The 19085-nt window shown below is 39.2% G+C and overlaps 1 protein-coding gene across 3 annotated transcripts in view; it reads left to right on the top strand.

Annotated features, from left to right (window-relative positions):
* The first annotated feature begins 1135 nt into the window (after nt 1-1135).
* The window catches only part of LOC140951534 (uncharacterized), a 262305-nt gene continuing 244355 nt past the window's right edge, over nt 1136-19085 (top strand). Inside the window, exons 1-14 of one of the 3 annotated variants that reach the window (XM_073400808.1) lie at nt 1136-1278; nt 2033-2392; nt 5170-5495; nt 5759-5897; nt 6320-6651; nt 6915-7053; nt 7479-7804; nt 8063-8201; nt 8627-8955; nt 9203-9341; nt 9791-10116; nt 10380-10518; nt 16569-16609; nt 17118-17500. In XM_073400808.1, the coding sequence (XP_073256909.1) occupies nt 1167-1278; nt 2033-2392; nt 5170-5495; nt 5759-5897; nt 6320-6651; nt 6915-7053; nt 7479-7804; nt 8063-8201; nt 8627-8955; nt 9203-9341; nt 9791-10116; nt 10380-10518; nt 16569-16591 (2829 nt within the window). In that variant the 5' untranslated portion in view covers nt 1136-1166 and the 3' untranslated portion in view covers nt 16592-16609; nt 17118-17500. Of the gene's footprint in view, nt 1279-2032; nt 2393-5169; nt 5496-5758; nt 5898-6319; nt 6652-6914; nt 7054-7478; nt 7805-8062; nt 8202-8626; nt 8956-9202; nt 9342-9790; nt 10117-10379; nt 10519-16568; nt 16610-17117; nt 17501-19085 lie in introns of those variants that run through there. The other 2 variants (XM_073400817.1, XM_073400825.1) reach the window with 2 other exon arrangements.

Below are 19085 nucleotides of genomic sequence, written 5' to 3' on the forward strand. Positions count from 1 at the left end.
TTAAGTCTGTTGTATCCTATAATATTCAACCCTCCTTCCGCCGCCGTCTGGACGTATCAGGTCCAAGTTTTACGGAAACCTGTTTCAACCTTACTGTCTTTAATACCTCATAAGACCCATCTCATAATCAAATGACTTTACTGTGTCTACAACGTATTTGAATTACCTAAGGTTTTCAATAGCCAAGAGGTTCTTTAGCAAATTTCCTTTATATGTCAGTGTAAAAGCTTTTTGTGATAAAACTGAAGACATCAGAAAGTTTAATTTCATCTCTTTGATGCCATACGTATTATGAAAATGATAGGAGGTAGTTAGATGAAAGTTCCAGAGTAATTGGTTTTTGCCAAAACAACGTTCTGTTTTCAACCGAATAGTTTCTGTGCAACGTACTTGTTTTTACGTGAAAGGAGGTTTTGGTAATGAATTGTTAGTGGCAATTTAAATGTTAATATTTTAAATTGATTCTTCACATTAGATTTGTTAGTATTGAAATAATCATAACGGAAAAGAATTGTAATTTTTTCTTTTTTATGCTTCTCCCATTATGAAAGTAAAGTAGTGCGTTAAATTGGATTTTTTCATTAACATTGTTTTTGAAGTCGTAGGGTCTCTTAGCAAAAATGTTTTGTACACGTAACGAGATTTGTTTGTGATGGATTAATCATAACGGAATTCACATAAATATAGGAGAGAAAACAGGCAATTTAACAAGTCATAGGCTTGAGTCTTCTCCTTGCTCTATCTCATCCACATCGGGTAAGTCAGATAACTAAGTTTATCGGTATCTGATGAGGTGTATATGTTGTTTTACTAAAGATCCCAACCCTAACTAAATGGATTTGATTTTTATTTTTGAAGGCGTTTTGTGAAAATCAGACACTTACAAAAAAGCCTGAAGTAGCCGATTTAAAAGGCCAGAGCCTGAAAGTTAATAGGGAAAAATAGTCAAGGTGCATTTGATACAAAACTTTTGTGTGAAATTGTTTCTTGAAACTGCCGCTTTAACGAACATCTTACAAGTTAAATTGCCTGCCATAGAATTATCTTAACAAAGTATTGCATTGTCAGCGTGGTATTTCAAAGTTATTAATGCTATTATAAAGGTGCATACTTCGTTTTGTTTTTCAGTTTTTTAAAATCATTCTGTCGTCCAAAAAGACTGAGAGATGAATTTTTTGATTATTGTGGTTGTCAATATCCTGGCTGTGGGTTATGCTACGCCGGACAAGGAGGCAGGGTTGAAAGTTGAGGATCTTGCAATCCGAAAATGGCGTAAAGGTGATCATACTTAAGGGGTCTAAAGGCTACTTCTACCGAGAAATTTTGAAGTTAAGAATTCTGAAATTGCAAGATGCAACTGAAACCAAATAATTTTCTTTGATAACTAGTTGTAACTAACAGTAATGCAAAAAAGTTTATCTATTTCATTACCGCTTGAAACTGAAACGTTCTATTTGGTTTCTTCTATGTTCACCGAAAGACAGGTAAAATATTGGCGTTAAATCTTTATTGGTAACGTTAACGTCTTCCTAGTAAATTCCAATAATTTTGATTTTAGGAAGAACAATCAAAAGAAAATTATTCATGTGAACGGGACAATTCTGTATGAAGATTGACAGTCACTGATATTAAAGACATTCATAAATCTCAATTTGTCTCATAAAATTTTATCACTGACAGTTTTTAACTCAGAATTAGGCATCTCCGCCCAACATCACAGTTCTTTGGCGGCATTTAGCATGAGTTTTTAACAAGACAGGTCTTGTGAAAAATGAGCCCTTTGGACCAGGAAAAGAACAAAAATGCACAAGAGACAGTCAGTTTTTTGAAAATGTAATCACCGAAGTTTGTTAAAATGTATCAGAGCAATAAATAGCTGAAGAGCTACTGACGTAGAAGGGTTCTGTCTCCTGAAAGCGTTTTGAAAAATCGATCAAAAAGTACTTGGAAGTAGAGAAGGCATACACCAACCCCCCCTTCTTCCTTCCAACTGTACGTGGAAGGTATAAGACACCAATTTATCATTTTACAGGCAGGCGAAATACCTGTGTGAAACTGAACCAAGGGGCCAAGTGCATAAGAGGTAAACGCTGTAAAGGTGGTTTTGAAGCGTGCCCTGGTAAGTTCTCCTGCGGGAAGAAAAAGAAAGTATGTTGCTGTCCGAAAACGGAGCCAACGCCTAATCCGAAGACTGAGCCGACGACTGCGGCGAAGACCGCGCCAACGACTGCGCCGACGACTGCGCCGACGACTAACGAGCCGACGACTGGCAAGCCGACGACTGGCGAATCGACGACTGCCGAGCCGACGACCGGCGAGCCGACGACTGCCGAGTCGACGACTGCCGAGCCGACGACTGCCGAGCCGAAGACTGAGTCAATGGCTTTATCAGGTAAATTAAGGCCTGGTTTTATATCACTTTTGATTCTTAAGCTCAGTTATCAAAAATCAAAGTTAAAGGCATCTGAGAGGAATAGCGAATGGTAAAATAAACTAAAATACGAAAACTAGAGGAACGATTTTCAAATTGTCTGATCACGTGATTGACCATATCCCCTACTTTTTGAAGATTAAAACCAACGATTTCCACCACTTGTCTACATGTGCAGCTTCAGTTTCTTTTTACCAAACAATAAATACAGAGGGTATATACGAAATCAGCTTGGAACGTGTCGAAGCTTTACATTTATAAGAACAATTCGTGTTCATGATCAGTAACTGGTGCTAGTCCTCCTCTTATCATTATTTTGAACAAGAAAAAGACGTTAGGCCTAGTCGTATACCTACCAGTTTTACAAGAACACTATTAGTTGGCGTTGTCTGGATCTTTAGAACGAACGGCTTTTGCTCTGTAACTAGCGGGTAGAAATTTTGGGTCGAAGAATTTTTGGAGAAAACAAGGCGAGACTGGTCACGTGATGAAATTGAAAGCAATTCCCTACATTAAATTTCAAGAACTCTTTGTCAGTATAGTCAGTATTAAACTATTAGCCCTAGGATATCTTGAAAACACTTAACTATAGACAAAGTTAACCCCTTTGCATATTGTCTCCTTAACTGGTATGTTTTTTAGCCTTCGCAAAAGTTAAATCAAAGTAAAAACTATGGGAAACTTGTCTAGAAAACAGTCATGCGATGAAATAAAATATTTATCTTATATATAAGTTGAAATGATTTTGCCAAGAAAAAACATGTACCTGTCAAAACACGCTTTGTGTATTCACGAGTTCATTTTCTAAAGATATTTTTCGTTACTCCTTTTTATTATCATACTAACAATGCAGGCTGTTTTCTTGGCGTGCTTTTCGTTTGTAGTTTGTAAAGAAAGATATAGAGCCGCGCGAAAGCTAAAGGGTTTTCTGCCCTCCTTCCTCCGCCCCCACGCCTATCTTTCACCCCAGTTCAGCAGTTATTCAGCTTTCGCGCGCTAACCTGAGATCAGACTCTATTTTAGTTTACTTAGGGGGTGTTTACATGGAGGGAGGAAGATCCTTAAGATCCTGGAAGGTGGATCATCCTAGCGCCATATGTTTTTTGTATTCAGTTTACATGCGGAAGGTTGAATTGTCCCTAGAGCTAGGATCTTCCTAGCTGAGAGGTAGGAAGAACCTAGTACTAGGAAGATCCTAGCACCATGTAAACTGCTTTCGCTAGGAAGATCCTAGTACTAGGGACAAACCACACAAAAATGGCGGCGGGTAGTTCAGCGGGTAATCTTTAATCTTTAATTCCTTTTTTACTGTTAACCACACGGACCGAAATTTCTGCATGTAAACGCAACCAAAAGTTGTTTCGCCTTCTAGAATCTTCCTAATCTGGGATATTCTAACCGTCATGTAAACGGGCCCTTCCTTTACGCGGCTGCCTCTACTTTATGATCCACAAACGAAAACCTCACCCAAAAAACTGCCCGCAACGCAGGCTACTAGTCAGAATTACTCGCGAAGCAAGCGACGTTTGTGCTACATACAATAATATGAATAATGAAAACAAATGACGCTAGTTACAGCAGTGATACAGATTGTATATTTCAGTGCCTTGATAACTTTCCAAGACTACCGGCTATAACAAAGGATGCTAGTCACTGTAAGTGAAAAGTTTACCTGGAACTATTCGAGATAAACGCAAAGTTTGAGATACTTTTGAGTAAACGAGTGTTGGAGGGCGCGGGTCAAAATGAAATATTAGAGACCTTTAGCATCAGGTAAACCGCAAACCGCAGTTACGCGTTTGCAGTTTCGCGTTGCCGAGATTTCAAACTTTAGCAAGGCGTTCAGTTCAGTTCAGTTCATTTTTATTTAGCCAAAAAACAATACAATACAAGAATACATATAGGAATTGTAAGGTTGCACGGGAACCCAGAAGAAACCAGAAGGCTTTATGAAGCCTGGGCTCCCTAGTCTAAAAGAGATAAGCAAAATAAAATGATATTCGCGGAGTGATACGTTAAAAATAGGAACCAAACAGAGACTGAGTTAAGTTATGAATTCAGAAACAAGATAGAAAAAAAAATTTAACTCTGGATTTGAACAGAATACTTTCCTTTGTTAGTACGGCAGAAAGGAATATAAAATTGATTTGAACTACGCGTTCACTGTTTAGGGCCGCCATGTTGTTTTCATCAAGTCGAAGTGCATCACTTTAATCGCCAAAACTCAGCAATAATTCATTGATTCGAGATCAAAAATCCAAAAAACACATCGCAAGCGGATACAAAAAACCAGTTCATACCTTTAAACGAGAGGCTGTGCAATTTTTTGTGACAAAAAACCTTGCGGTAAATCACTTAATAAATTTTTAGCGAGAAACAACATAAACAAACATGATAATCTTGAGCTACCCAACGATTCCATGAGGCTCATATTTTAAACAAATCTAGATTTTTTCTGATATACTGACTTTTATTTCAACTGTATGAACGTTCCTACATATACGCGTGAGATACTGCATTTACAATAGCCCTTGCACAGAAATTGCGTTGTAAGTGCTGTACTCACTAACTCTGTAACACATTCTCTGAGCTGTATCGCTTTTCCGCCATTTCAAAGTCAAGCTCAAAGAAATGTCGCAGCGATGATTGTTATCCACTTCCAATTTCAGCCAGCAGATGGCTTCGTTTAATGATCCTTTTCAACTCGACCAACGGTATTTTTATTTCTCAATGCCCAGAATGTCAGGATGCTCTGGGCATGGAAAGCGGTGAGATCTCAAATGGACAGGTTAGTGCTTCTTCGGAGTGGGATGGCAATCATGCTGCCATCCAGGCAAGACTCTACTTTGAAGCAGCTTCCGGCAAAGCAGGATCATGGTCAGCTAAATACAATAACCTGGACCAGTGGCTGCAGATTGATTTGGGCAGTAAGCACGAGGTAACTGGCCTAGCAACGCAAGGCAGAAATGGATACGGCCAGTGGGTAACCAAGTACAAAGTGCAGTACTCAGTCAACGGTGTGAACTTTCAATACTGCATGGAGCAAGGACAGGCCGCAATCAAGGTAAAATCATTTTCTACCCGGACACAAACTCTTCTAACCCAATTAAGGTTCCTTCACATATCCACTATTATGTAATGTAGACGGGCAAAGCCAAACACCAAGCCCACAAACCAACCCAAAGTAAACATCTTTACTCCGGTAATCTCTTATTTCTTATACACTTGTGCAAAACGCTGCTATTGGTAGGTTTCTAACCCTCCCAACTTCTAACCTATACATAGTTGAAGGACCTTTTGCAAACAAAGTGGACGTTTCATTTTTAGGAGTTTGTTGGAAACGCAGACCAGGACACTGTGGTCTACCACAAGCTGAGCCAAGCAATCAAAGCACGCTACATCCGTTTTCGACCAACAGCCTGGCACGGTCACATATCCATGAGAGTGGAGGTGTATGGATGTAAAGGTAACGCTGCATTGTCATAAACAAAGTTAGCCTACCACTTTTTGGCAGTTCTCTTTCATGCGCGTCAAAAATTGGCACATGTAGCCACAAAAAACAAAAACAACAAAACAAAAACAAAAAACAAAAAACGCTCATCGCCTGGCGTTGTTATCCTACAAGTTCTCAGTACATGAAAATTTTCTACCCGCTCTTAAAATAGCCCTTGCACAGAAACTGCTTCGTCAGTGGTCTGCTCGCTAGCTCCGTAACAAATTCTTTGAACTATATCGCTTTTCTGTCATTTTAAAGTCTCGCTCAAAGTAATTGGGAAGCGATGATTGTTGTGCAGTTGCAATTTCGCACCACAACACATCTAGCAGGTGGCTTAACTTAATGATCCTTTTGAAGTTGAAAAACGGTCCGTTTTATTTCTCAATTTCCAGAATGTCAGGATGCTCTGGGCATGGAAAGCGGTGAGATCTCAAATGGACAGGTTAGTGCTTCTTCGGAATTGGATGGCAATCATGCTGCCATCCAGGCAAGACTCTACTTTGAAGCAGCTCCCGACAAAGCAGGATCATGGTCAGCTAAATACAATAACCTGGACCAGTGGCTGCAGATTGATTTGGGCAGTAAGCACGAGGTAACTGGCCTAGCAACGCAAGGCAGAAATGGATACGGCCAGTGGGTAACCATGTACAAAATGCAGTATTCTGACGACGGTGTGAACTTTCAATACTACATATACATGGAGCAAGGACAGGCCGTAATCAAGGTAAAATCGTTTTCTACGCGGACACAACTTCTCTTAAACTAATTAACGTTTCTTCACATATCCACTATTATGTAATGTCGACGGGCAAAGCCAAACACCAAGCCCAAGAAACAACCCAAAGTAAACATCTTTACTCCTGTAATCTCCTATTTCTTATGCACTTGTGCAAAACGCTGCTGTTGGTAAGTTTCTAAGCCTCAAAACTTCTAACCTATACATAGTTGAAGGACCTTTTGCAAACAAAGTGGACGTTTCATTTTTAGGAGTTTGTTGGAAACGCAGACCAGGACACTGTGGTCTACCACAAGCTGAGCTATGCAATCAAATCACGTTACATCCGTTTTCAACCAACAGCCTGGCACGGTCACATATCCATGAGAGTGGAGGTGTATGGATGTAAAGGTAACACTGCATTTTCATCAACAAAGTTAGCCTACCACTTTTTGGCAGTTCTCTTTCATACGCGTCAAAAATTGGCACATATAGCCAGACCAAAGAAAAACAATAGCAAAAAAAACAGGAAACAAAAAAACGCTCGTCGGCCGGCGTTGAGATCCTACAAGTTCTCAGTACATGAAAATTTTCTACCCGCTCTTAAAATAGCCCTTGCACAGAAACTGCTTCGTCAGTGGTCTACTCGCTAGCTCCGTAACAAATTCTTTGAACTATGTCGCTTTTCCGCCATTTCAAAGCCTCGCTCAGAGAAATTGGGAAGCTATGATTGCTGTCCAGTTGCAATTTCGCGCCAAAACACATCTAGCAGATGGCTTCATTTAATGAATCTTTTTGAAGTCGAAAAACGGTCCGTTTTATTTCTCAATTTCCAGAATGTCAGGATGCTCTGGGCATGGAAAGCGGTGAGATCTCAAATGGACAGGTTAGTGCTTCTTCGGAGTGGGATGGCAATCATGCTGCCATCCAGGCAAGACTCTACTTTGAAGCAGCTTCCGGCAAAGCAGGATCATGGTCAGCTAAATACAATAACCTGGACCAGTGGCTGCAGATTGATTTGGGTAGTAAGCACGAGGTAACTGGCCTAGCAACGCAAGGCAGAAATGGATACGGCCAGTGGGTGACCAAGTACAAAGTGCAGTTCTCTGACAACGGTGTGAACTTTCAATACTACATGGAGCAAGGACAGGCCGTAATCAAGGTAAAATCGTTTTCTACCCGGACACAAACTCTTCTAACCTAATTAAGGTTCCTTCACATATCCACTATTATGTAATGTCGACGGACAAAGCCAAACACCAAGCCCAAAAACCAACGCAAACATCTTTACTCCTGTAATCTCCTATTTTTTATGCACTTGTGCAAAACGCTGCTGTTGGTAGGTTTCTAAGCCTCACAACTTCTAACCTATACATAGTTGAAGGACCTTTTGCAAACAAAGTGGACGTTTCATTTTTAGGAGTTTGTTGGAAACGCAGACCAGGACACTGTGGTCTACCACAAACTGAGCCAAGCAATCAGAGCACGCTACATTCGTTTTCGACCAACAGCCTGGCACGGTCACATATCCATGAGAGTGGAGGTGTATGGCTGTAAAGGTAACACTCCGTTTTCATCCACAAAGTTAGCCTACCACTTTTTGGCAGTTCTCTTTCATACACGTGAAAAATTGGCACATGTAGCCATAAAAAACAAAAACAAAAACAAAACAAAAACAAAAAACAAAAAACGCTTATCGCCTGGCGTAGTTATCCTACAAGTTCTCAGCACATGAAAATTTTCTACTTGCTCTTAAAATAGAACTTGCACAGAAACTGCTTCGTCAGTGGTCTACTCGCTAGCTCCGTAACAAATTCTTTGAATTGTATCGCTTTTCCGTTATTTCAAAGTCTCGCTCAAAGAAATCGGGAAGCGATGATTGTTGTGCAGTTGCAATTTCGCACCACAACACATCTAACAGGTGGCTTCGCTTAATGATCCTTTTGAAGTCGAAAAACGGTCCGTTTTATTTCTCATTGTCCAGGATGTCAGGGTGCTCTGGGCATGGAAAGCGGTGAGATCTCAAATGGACAGGTTAGTGCTTCTTCGGAGTGGGATGGCAATCATGCTGCCATCCAGGCAAGACTCTACTTTGAAGCAGCTTCCGGCAAAGCAGGATCATGGTCAGCTAAATACAATAACCTGGACCAGTGGCTGCAGATTGATTTGGGTAGTATGCACACCTTGGTAACCGGCCTAGCAACACAAGGCAGAAATGGATACGGCCAGTGGGTAACCAAGTACAAAGTGCAGTACTCAGTCAACGGTGTGAACTTTCAATACTACATGGAGCAAGGACAGGCAGCAATCAAGGTAAAATCGTTTTCTACCCCAACACAAACTCTCCTAACCTAATTAACGTCCCTTCACATATCCATCATTCTGTAATGTCGACGGGCAAAGCCAAAACTCAAAGCCCAAAAACCAGCGCAAAGTAAACATCTTTACTCCTGTAATCTCCTATTTTTTATGCACTTGTGCAAAACGCTGCTGTTGGTAAGTTTCTAAGCCTCACACTTTGGAGGACCTTTTGCAAACAAAGTCGACGTTTCATTTTTAGGAGTTTGTTGGAAACGCAGACCAGGACACTGTGGTCTACCACAAGCTGAGCCATGGAATCAAAGCACGTTACATCCGTTTTCAACCAACAGCCTGGCACGGTCACATATCCATGAGAGTGGAGGTGTATGGATGTAAAGGTAACGCTGCATTTTCACCAACAAAGTTAGCCTACAACTTTGGCAGTTCTCTTTTATACGCGTCAAAAATTGGCACGTGTAGCCACAAAAAAAAACAAAACAAAAACAAAAACAAAACAAAACAGAAGAAAAGCAAAACAAAAAACAAAAAAAAACGCTCGTCGGCCGGCGTTGAGTTCCTACAAGTTCTCGGTACATGAAAATTTTCTACCCGCTCTTAAAATAGCCCTTGCACAGAAACTGCTTTGTCAGTGGTCTACTCGCTAGCTCCGTAACAAATTCTTTGAACTATATCGCTTTTCCGTCATTTCAAAGCCTCGCTCAAAGAAATTGAGAAGCGATGATTGTTGTCCAGTTGCAATTTCGCGCCACAACACATCTAGCGGGTGGCTTAATGTAATGACCCTTTTGAAGTCGAAAAACGGTCCGGTTTATTTCTCAATTTCCAGAATGTCAGGATGCTCTGGGCATGGAAAGCGGTGAGATCTCAAATGGACAGGTTAGTGCTTCTTCGGAGTGGGATGGCAATCATGCTGCCATCCAGGCAAGACTCTACTTTGAAGCAGCTTCCGGCAAAGCAGGATCATGGTCAGCTAAATACAATAACCTGGACCAGTGGCTGCAGATTGATTTGGGCAGTAAGCACGAGGTAACTGGCCTAGCAACGCAAGGCAGAAATGGATACGGTCAGTGGGTGACCAAGTACAAAGTGCAGTTCTCTGACAACGGTGTGAACTTCCAATACTACATGGAGCAAAGACAGACCACAATCAAGGTAAAATCATTTTCTACCCGCACACAAACTCTCCTAACCCAATTAACGTTCCTTCACATATCCACTATTGTGCAATGTCGACGGGTAAAGCCAAACAACAAGCCGAAAAACCAAGGCAAAGTAAACATCTTTACTCCTGTAATCTCCTATTTTTTATGCACTTGTGCGAGACACTGTTGTTGGGAGGTTTCTATGCTTCACAACTGCTAACCTATATATAGTTCAAAGACCTTTTGTCAACAAGGTCGACTTTTTATTTTTAGGAGTTTGTTGGAAACGCAGACCAGGACACTGTGGTCTACCACAAACTGAGCCATGCAATCAGAGCACGCTACATTCGTTTTCGACCAACAGCCTGGCACGGTCACATATCGATGAGGGTGGAGGTGTATGGATGTAAAGGTAACGCTGCATTTTCATTTAACGTTCCGCTGATAAAATCGGCCTTTTTGCAGTGTTTCTGACAGAAATTCTGTCACTGCAATTAAAAGGCCATTTTTTATATTCTTTTTACTCAGAATTGGACAGAAATTCTTTTATTTGTCACTATTTTTGGCAACACCATTGAGCATTTGTGTGTAATTTAATTAGCAAAGCGACTAGAACATTCTGCCCATCTAATAAATTTCTTTTTGTTCCGTTGCATTTGCCCAATTTTTTCATTAACGAATTCGATTTGGCTCCAAACAGTCAGTATTTAGGCAAAGCAGTAAGTTTCAATCCTGTGTGGCAAGGGAGATATACGCCTTTGAATTGTTGGTATTTTTGAGAGCATAAATTATGCAAAAAGTGTGCACGACCGACAGTTAAGCCAATCTTGGATATAAAGCTGCTATGTACGGAGTAAACTTCAAAATTATAATAAGGAAGGATAGTTTTTGACGTGCATCTCATCAGTTATAGAATTGCTTCAAAGACAGGCTTGTATTTAAAGCGGTCATGTTGGTTATTTTTAAAGTAAGAAGATTTAGAACCTAAAAATATTCATTCTTATTTAAGACCCAAAACCAACCTTGCATGCTAATTTTCAGCCAATTCGGTGCGGTAGTGTGGCAGCGACTTTTCAATATAGTTCGAATCTTATAGACAATTACAGCTCTTTTAAGAGGCTGTCCGCGTAAGAACCGATAAGGCAAATTTTGGTCTATCACAGATTGCCCTGATTTTTTCAGTGGAAGATAACTATCCAATCCCATGAAGAAATATCACATTTATTTGGACCAACTCAATTTTTTCTCTATTTTACAGGAAGATTTTCTCGGTCACCTGAAACTGGCCCCTTTGCCGTCGGAAGTGGCGCGATTTTGGTGAAACTTTAGGGCTCTGTCAAACCTACCTTACTTGGCCGAATAAGCTGATTATTTTACAAACAAAAGTTGTAACTCTGATTGACAGTTTCAAGGTTTAATGGTTACATTCTGTGGAAAGTTGGCTGAGATATGATTTTTTTAAAATGACCTTTAATTTGCTCAGCAGGAAAAGTAATTTGCATAACTAGAGCTGAACGGTAATTTCGCAAAAGTGGCACCTGACCCAGAATCAAGTCTATTATAAATCAGAAGTACTAGGACCAGTCTACTTCTTAACGCAATAAAATTTGTGGGCACTCTTCTCTGCGTGCCGTGCAAAGTTCCGTTAATGTTCCAAAATTTGCCATTTTGACAGCAAAGCTGGAATTGTAACGGGTCCGCATCTGATCGACTAATTTCCACAGCTTTAACGTTTCTAGTTATCACTAAATGTCATTAGACCCTTTAAATGTTGGACGTTTGAAAACATGTGGAGAAAACGTAGTAATCGCCTTTCCTTGGGTCTTTTTCCTGTTTTTCTTGTCGACGATGAACGTTACTTCATTCTCCGTATGCAAATTAGCTTTAGATGCGTTGTTTCAACAAATTGACAGGAAATATACAGCTGAATATAATCCTTACATTTCACATTTCTAAGGGGAAAAATAACTCTCCTTTCCACAGAAAAACACAAACCATCACTTAGAATCCCCTTAAGGTCTGTTTAGTTTTTTTTTTTTTTTTTTTTTTAACGAGGAAGAAGCAGCTGAATAATATATCATGATATATGTTTGCGTGGCTTAAAATAATCCAATTATTGTGTCCTGTCACGCATTCCTTAAGAGGGGTGGTCGATTAGAAAACAATAGCGTTGTGTCGATCATTTCTATAATATTATCATCTTTTTTTTAAAATGATAGTTATTGATAATGATAAAAAATTCACTTGCAAGGTAAGTCACTTGCAAGGTAAGTCCTTTTGTCAGCACACGAAAATTTTTGGGTGCCTTAAAAAAATAGCGTTAACGTCGAAAGCTTTATAATGATATTTGCTTATCAGGAGAAGGCAGATCTTTGTACATGGTACTATGATAAAAAAATGCCCCACACTTTTTCTATCTTCAATTAGCAGTAAATTTCAGTTTCATTCAAAGATCTTTAAAGCGTTTATCGGCAGCAGAATGAAAGGGGAAAAATAATTCCTTTTTTCAGTGAATAAACGCCAAAGGGAGTATCTTTCTAGTTTTTGTTAGGGTATAACATCCGAATTCCAACGATGATCTTGTTTTGGTTTCAATCTGATTGAATTATAATACTACAGGTGCCAGTTTCAAATATAGTTTTGTCAATGAAATCGCCGAAGAGATCAATTGTCAAAAATGGCTTTTTCGGCTATTTCATTAAGCAGTTCTTCCGCGAGATTGTAGGCAGAGTGAGGTCCCAGTAGGAGTGTGGAGGAAAATGTGTTGGTCACAGAGTGCATGGATGATATTACGTCGCACTTAGCCAGCTGTCACTTGTCTAAGTTTAGCAAGTGTAGCAAAGACAATGAAAATGAACTCATTTTAGCGAGAGTACGTATTCGAGGCTTGGTGGGTATTCGGAACTGAAATGACAATCTGCCCAAGGCACAGTCACCTACTTGGCAGGTTTTTGCGAGCACCAAGGTCTTGTTAGGCTCGATTGTAAGCCGCTGTTCTGGAAAATGAGCCCCCAACGGACGGGGAGACGGCGGAAATCGAGCCTAAGGTCTCGTCAATACCCCGGTCACACTCTGGATCATACTGGCAAGATAACTTCTGTGGCAGCAAGACATGTCGTAAATTTCCAGATAGCCAGCGAAATAAGACAAAGTTTTGTTCCATCACGTAAGTATCATTCTTTTTTCTTCTTCATGCCAAAAAGTTTCTTAACGTACAGAGATATTCTAATTTCTCTATTTAACATTTTATCTGGCGATGTTTTCTGAAGATAGTTTTTGTTATTTCTATTTTTTTGACAGCCGTGTATCTTGCCCTAATCAATTCTTACCTTTAAAATACTATACATACCGGTTAATCCGTGTCTTGTAAAAGATAGTTTTCTGATGATTGTTTGAAGGGCATTATAAATGGGAAAAATAGAACTTTCTACACGGAATCAGGATTCAACCTCGTCCCCAGGGCTTTCCCGCCCCTGCCATTTTCTAAGAAGAATGTCCTGGGGACGAGGCTAGCAGTGATTGTGGTCGAGGTGTCGTTCACGTGTATGAAAAGTATTTCATTCTTGCAATAAAAATAATTTTTTTGAACTTAAACAGTGTTTAAAACATGTCTCTGATTTTGTAAAAATTAGTGAGACTTAAAAGTACCTTAGTGTTCAGTTCAACTTTATATAGCCGATTTGCTCCGCCTGTCGCAAGAAACTTGAAAAAACTTGACGCCGAAGGGTCGAGACGAGTACGATTGAACAGTCAGCAACCATTTCCACACATTTGCCGGAGAGGTTTATTGGACAAGATTTCTCTGTTTTTCTTGTTTTGATAACGTTTTCAGTCTTCAAAAATGTCGTACCAATTCCGTGCTCACCTATTGCCAGCCCATGTTGGACTCTAGGCCCGTTTGAGTCAACACGTAAACATAGTCCTAAGTGTATACAAGTTGAACTTGACCATAGAGATCTGTTGCAAGAAGACGAGGAGTTCGAAGGGCAAAAGCTTGTTGCAGAAATCGCTGAAGAATTGAGACCACAACATCCTCAACCAGAAGCTTTCAACCTATGTGTATGTCAAAGGAAGAGCAACCTAGTCAGTTCAACGTGGTAATGCTAAAATCTTGTGTCACTTTAAAATACCTTTCAAATCCAGGGAAAGAAAAGGAGACCTAATTGACAAACTTTCGTCTTTCATACAAGATTGCACGTGCTTTTCTCCTTCAGCTCAGGAGTGAACATAGGGATCCTTAATTTAGTGTGATTAACAGCCGGCAAAAACTTTTGGGATTTAACAGGAGACGGACCGTAAACAATAACTTAATGCCTTTTTCTGCGTGCTATTCCTCATTTTTACTCAAATTTTGTTAATTGGCGATAAACACAATGCTCTGTTAATATCACCCTAAAGTTTGTAGGGTAGCCTATAGTTAGCTGGGGATCTAGGAAGTGCGTATGCTGCTTAAAGGACTTTGCAGGTGTGGTCCTGTGGTGTCGCACGGTATTTCTGAAGTTGTTTGCGAGCTATTTCCAAAATATTAATTGTTAATTCTGTAATTGAAAGTATTGTACTAGTGCTCGTGAATAACAGTGGCCGTGTCCAAGTGACTACTATACTTTGTAGCTAATTGTCGTGTATTACACCATGGGCTGTCATATTAAACCCCATCCTCACGGTGGCGCCTGGGGATACTGACTCAGTTAAAACGGTCGTAGAATGAATAAATAAAACAGCACGGTATTTCCCACCCAGTAAAGAATCGGAATTAACAGTGATTAAATGGTATGATTATCAATAACTATCACTTCAAAAGAAATATAATCAGATAAAAGAACTGATCGACACACGGCCACTCTTGGGGAATGCGTGACGGGCGATAGTAATTAAATTATTTTAATTCGCGTAAACATATCTTCTTCTGCTGCTTCTTCCTCGTAAAAGAAACAGACCTAAGGGAATTCTAAGTCATATATCGTTCGTGTTTTTCCGTGGAAAGAAGAGATATTTTCCCCTTAAAAATGTGAAATATAAGCAGTTATGTTTCCTGTCAATTTGTTGAAACGACGCATCTAAGGCTAATTTGCATACGGAGAATGAAGTCGCGTTCTGATCGTCGACAAGGAAAAAACCAAGAAAAAGCGATTACCAAGTTTTCTCCTCATGTTTTCAAAATTCCAACATCTAAAGGGTCTAATGATATTTGGTGATAACTAGAAACGTTAAAACTGTGGAAATTAGTCGATCAAATGCGGGCCGTTACAATTCCAGCTTTGCTGTCAAAATGGCGAATTTTGGAACGTTAACGGAACTTTGTACAGCGCGTAGAGAAGAGTGCCCACAAATTTTATTACATTAAGAAGTAGACTGGTCTTAGTACTTCTGATTTATCATAGACTTGATTCTGGGTCAGGTGCCACTTTTGCGAAATTACCGTTCAGCTCTAGTTATGCAAATTACTTTTCCTGCTGAGCAAATTAAAGGTCATTTTAAAAAAATCATATCTCAGCCAACTTTCCACAGAATGCAACCATTAAACTTTGACACTGTTAATCAGAGTTACAACTTTTGTTTGTAAAATAATCAGCTTATTCGGCTATGTAAGGTAGGTTTGACAGAGCTCTAAAGTTTCACCAAAATCGCACCACTTCTGACGGCAAAGGGGCCAGTTTTAGGTGACCGAGAAAATCTTCCTGTAAAATAGAGAAAAAATTGAGTTGGTCCAAATAAATGTGATATTTCTTCATGGGATAGGATAGTTATCTTCCACTGAAAAACTCAGGGCAATCTGTGATACACCGAAATTTGCCTTATCGGTTCTTACGCGGACAGCCTCTTAAGAGTTAAAACTGTTTACATATATGCAATGAAGTAAAAGGTTGATGATGGTACTTGAACAAAAAATCTTCGAATTCTTTGCTTGTCCTTTCACGTGAATGAAATTCAGGCAGCGCTGTCTACCAAAATGGTTAACAATTTAAATTAACAAAATTTACAGCCGTTCACTACTACCGTATTTGAGGCCGTTTTAACTAATTGAAAACAAAGAAAAGGAGGAAACATACCGCATGGTCCACAAAAGAATAGTGGCACATAAAAGATTTCCGCAAGTCGATCGCTTTTTTCTCTGTGCCATGATGAAGGCTTCATTGGATTTTTTTCACCAGAAAAGTTAGCCTGTTATTTTTATTGACGGCGTTTAAGCCCTTTCTCGATCGCAAACTGATCATAAAACTGTTAAAGTTTGATAACTTGTTTCCGCCACTACGACATTCTCGCTAAAACACGTAGTAAACTGACGACCACTACGGTAACCTCGTAAGCATTCTTTGCTCCTGTATTTTGCCGAACATGCTGTTACCCCTTGAAGGACCTTGTGAAGTGGTAGACGCATTTAAATATTTTCGAGAGAAAAACAAAAACAAAAAAACAAAAACATGCATTTCATTATATTGTGTCACAAATGTTCAATTGCAGATGGTGCTAGTTGGGGTCGTTGAATCTACAAACCACTATAAGTGAGTATTGACCTGTATAAACGTATAAAAGTTCCTTGTACTAGTCAATTAATAATGACTCACCCAGTTCATAATGCATTTTTCACCTAATGCCGTTCATTTTTGATTCTTTAGCACAAGTAAGCTTAAATACTATATATGTGACTTTATATCATGGACCCTGGATTTGGAAGAAGGAATAGAATCTATGAAGAATACATGATGATTTCAAACAAACAAAACTTAAAATCCAATCTTGATATGAAAGCTTTCTTCGTCTAAAGCTGAGTAACCGAGGTGCTAGCAGTAAATATTAATCTAAACAGTGTGAAACAATAAATTAATAAATAATAAGCAAAAAAGATACACCCATCTCACTTTGTTTTCTCTGTTTTTTTGTTTTGTTTGTTTTTGCCACCTTATATCACTGACGTCAATGATCAAAATTTGGTGGCCGTTTGCTTGACGTGAAAAATTAACCAGTCTTGTTGTGAAAAACATTTTGCAAAAGTAAATAAATTTTTGCTAGTTCCTTGACAGGTTCGTGACCTGGCGATCAACACTTCTCAGAGGTTAATACTGGAACAGAACAGGACTTTACAATAAAGGGGTCAATTAACTGTCAGCGATTTTTTTGCATGGTGTTGGGGACTAACAGAAAAGAAGATTTAGTTGTAATCAAGTTGGTGAACATTAAACAGATTGATCAAAAAGCTAGTGATGCAACAGATAGTGCTTCCTTCAGATCGAAGAGATTTGCGATAGGAATTGGTTTAACTTAAACTTGGAGAAAGCGCTCGAAGCTTGATTTACGAGTCTGTTTAAATAAACGTTCGCCAGCTGGATCGAGCAACTATTATCACATTTTAGAATAAATGAAAATACGAACTAAAATAAAAGACTTATAGAAGTGACCACCAGCCTGCTGTTGTCTTTACTGGAACGAAACAATCTAAAGAATAAACAATGACTTATCACAGGTAACTGGAAACCCAAGGGGAAACGATTCTCACCGTGATATAAAACTTTAAAAAATGAAAACATTGAAAAGATGTTAAATGCTCTCAGCTATGTGAGGAACAAAAAAAAACCCTGCAAAATAGTCATGAGGCAAGTCTGTAAGAGAGTTAAGAGAAGACACTATAAACAACTCGAAGTGTAGCCTGTTTTCGGAACAGGGTCATAATAGGGCCATTTATACGAGGAAAAATAAGACGCGTCTTAAATAAGACACAAACTTTCCGTATAAACGGCACATTTCGTCTAAAATAAGACGCGGCTTAGCTAAGACGCGTCTTATTTTAGAACAGCCCTTAACACCTGTCTTAGATAAGACGCCTCTTAGCTAAGACGAGAAAAACTTCGTATAGATGACATTCGCGTCTTAAATAAGACGCGAACGCATAGTACGCATGCGTTAATTTTTGGCGCGCCACTTTGGATTGCCGTTGCTACGGGCAACATTTAAATGAAAACGAGTCAAGAACAGAAATAAGACGCGAACCATTTACACGAGCTGTTCTCGTCTTAGATAAGACATGCTCGTATAAATGGTACAGTTCGTGTCTTATTTAAGACGCGTCTTATTTTTCCTCTTATAAATGGCCCTAATGTGGCTGTGTCACCATAGAAACCCACAAATCCCGTAAAGAGGGGTAATCAAAAGAGTTTTATACGCCGAGCCTTCGCAAGGTCCATTACATAGAGGATATTACACGGTGGCGCGAAGATATGAATTTTATTTTCGAGTGGCAAAACAAAATTTTACTCACTCGCTGCGCTCGTTCGTAAAATATTGTTTTTGCCACGAGAAAATAAAATTCATATCTTCAAGCCGCCGTGTAATGTTTCTTTTTGTTATATAGACAAAAAGACATCGATAAAATAATAGATTTTTATTCGCCAAAAAGTAATTGTGACTGCTCAAATTTACAGTACAGCAATATAAGACATTGTTTACAATAATCTTGAGAAATAACACTGAGCTGAATAAAGCTCTACAATTACAAAACATAAGAAAAGCTTTGAAAAATGTGTAATTAAAATTCAAAGGACGCAAGACGCCTACAAATTTTGGAGGGAAGTTACCGAAATTACGTCATCGATAAACTCACGTGTGAGATTATGGAAAATAAACCACTCGGGTCCCGGATGTAGTTTTTATGAATTTTACGAGTGGTATATTTTCCAGTAAAACACTCGTGTCTATATAATAAATATTTTTAATATAAAGGTTTAGCCAGGGCTGAAAGCAAAGCTCTCGTTATAATATGCATTTCGTTTCTTCAATTAAAAAGCTAAAATTCTGTAATGCTAAATGGCGAAGGTAACGAGAAGGGCAAAAAAAAAACCAAACAACAACAACAACAAAACAAAGTAAAACAAAACGATAGGTCTAAAGCAAAACAAAAAGAAAACTTTTTCCGCTTGCAGCAGACGTTTTTTGCAGTTCTTTTCCACTACTAGTTACCCGTTTTACACAAGAAATGTCACACGA

This window comes from Porites lutea, chromosome 1, assembly GCF_958299795.1.
Source record: "Porites lutea chromosome 1, jaPorLute2.1, whole genome shotgun sequence".
Lineage (NCBI taxonomy): Eukaryota > Metazoa > Cnidaria > Anthozoa > Scleractinia > Poritidae > Porites > Porites lutea.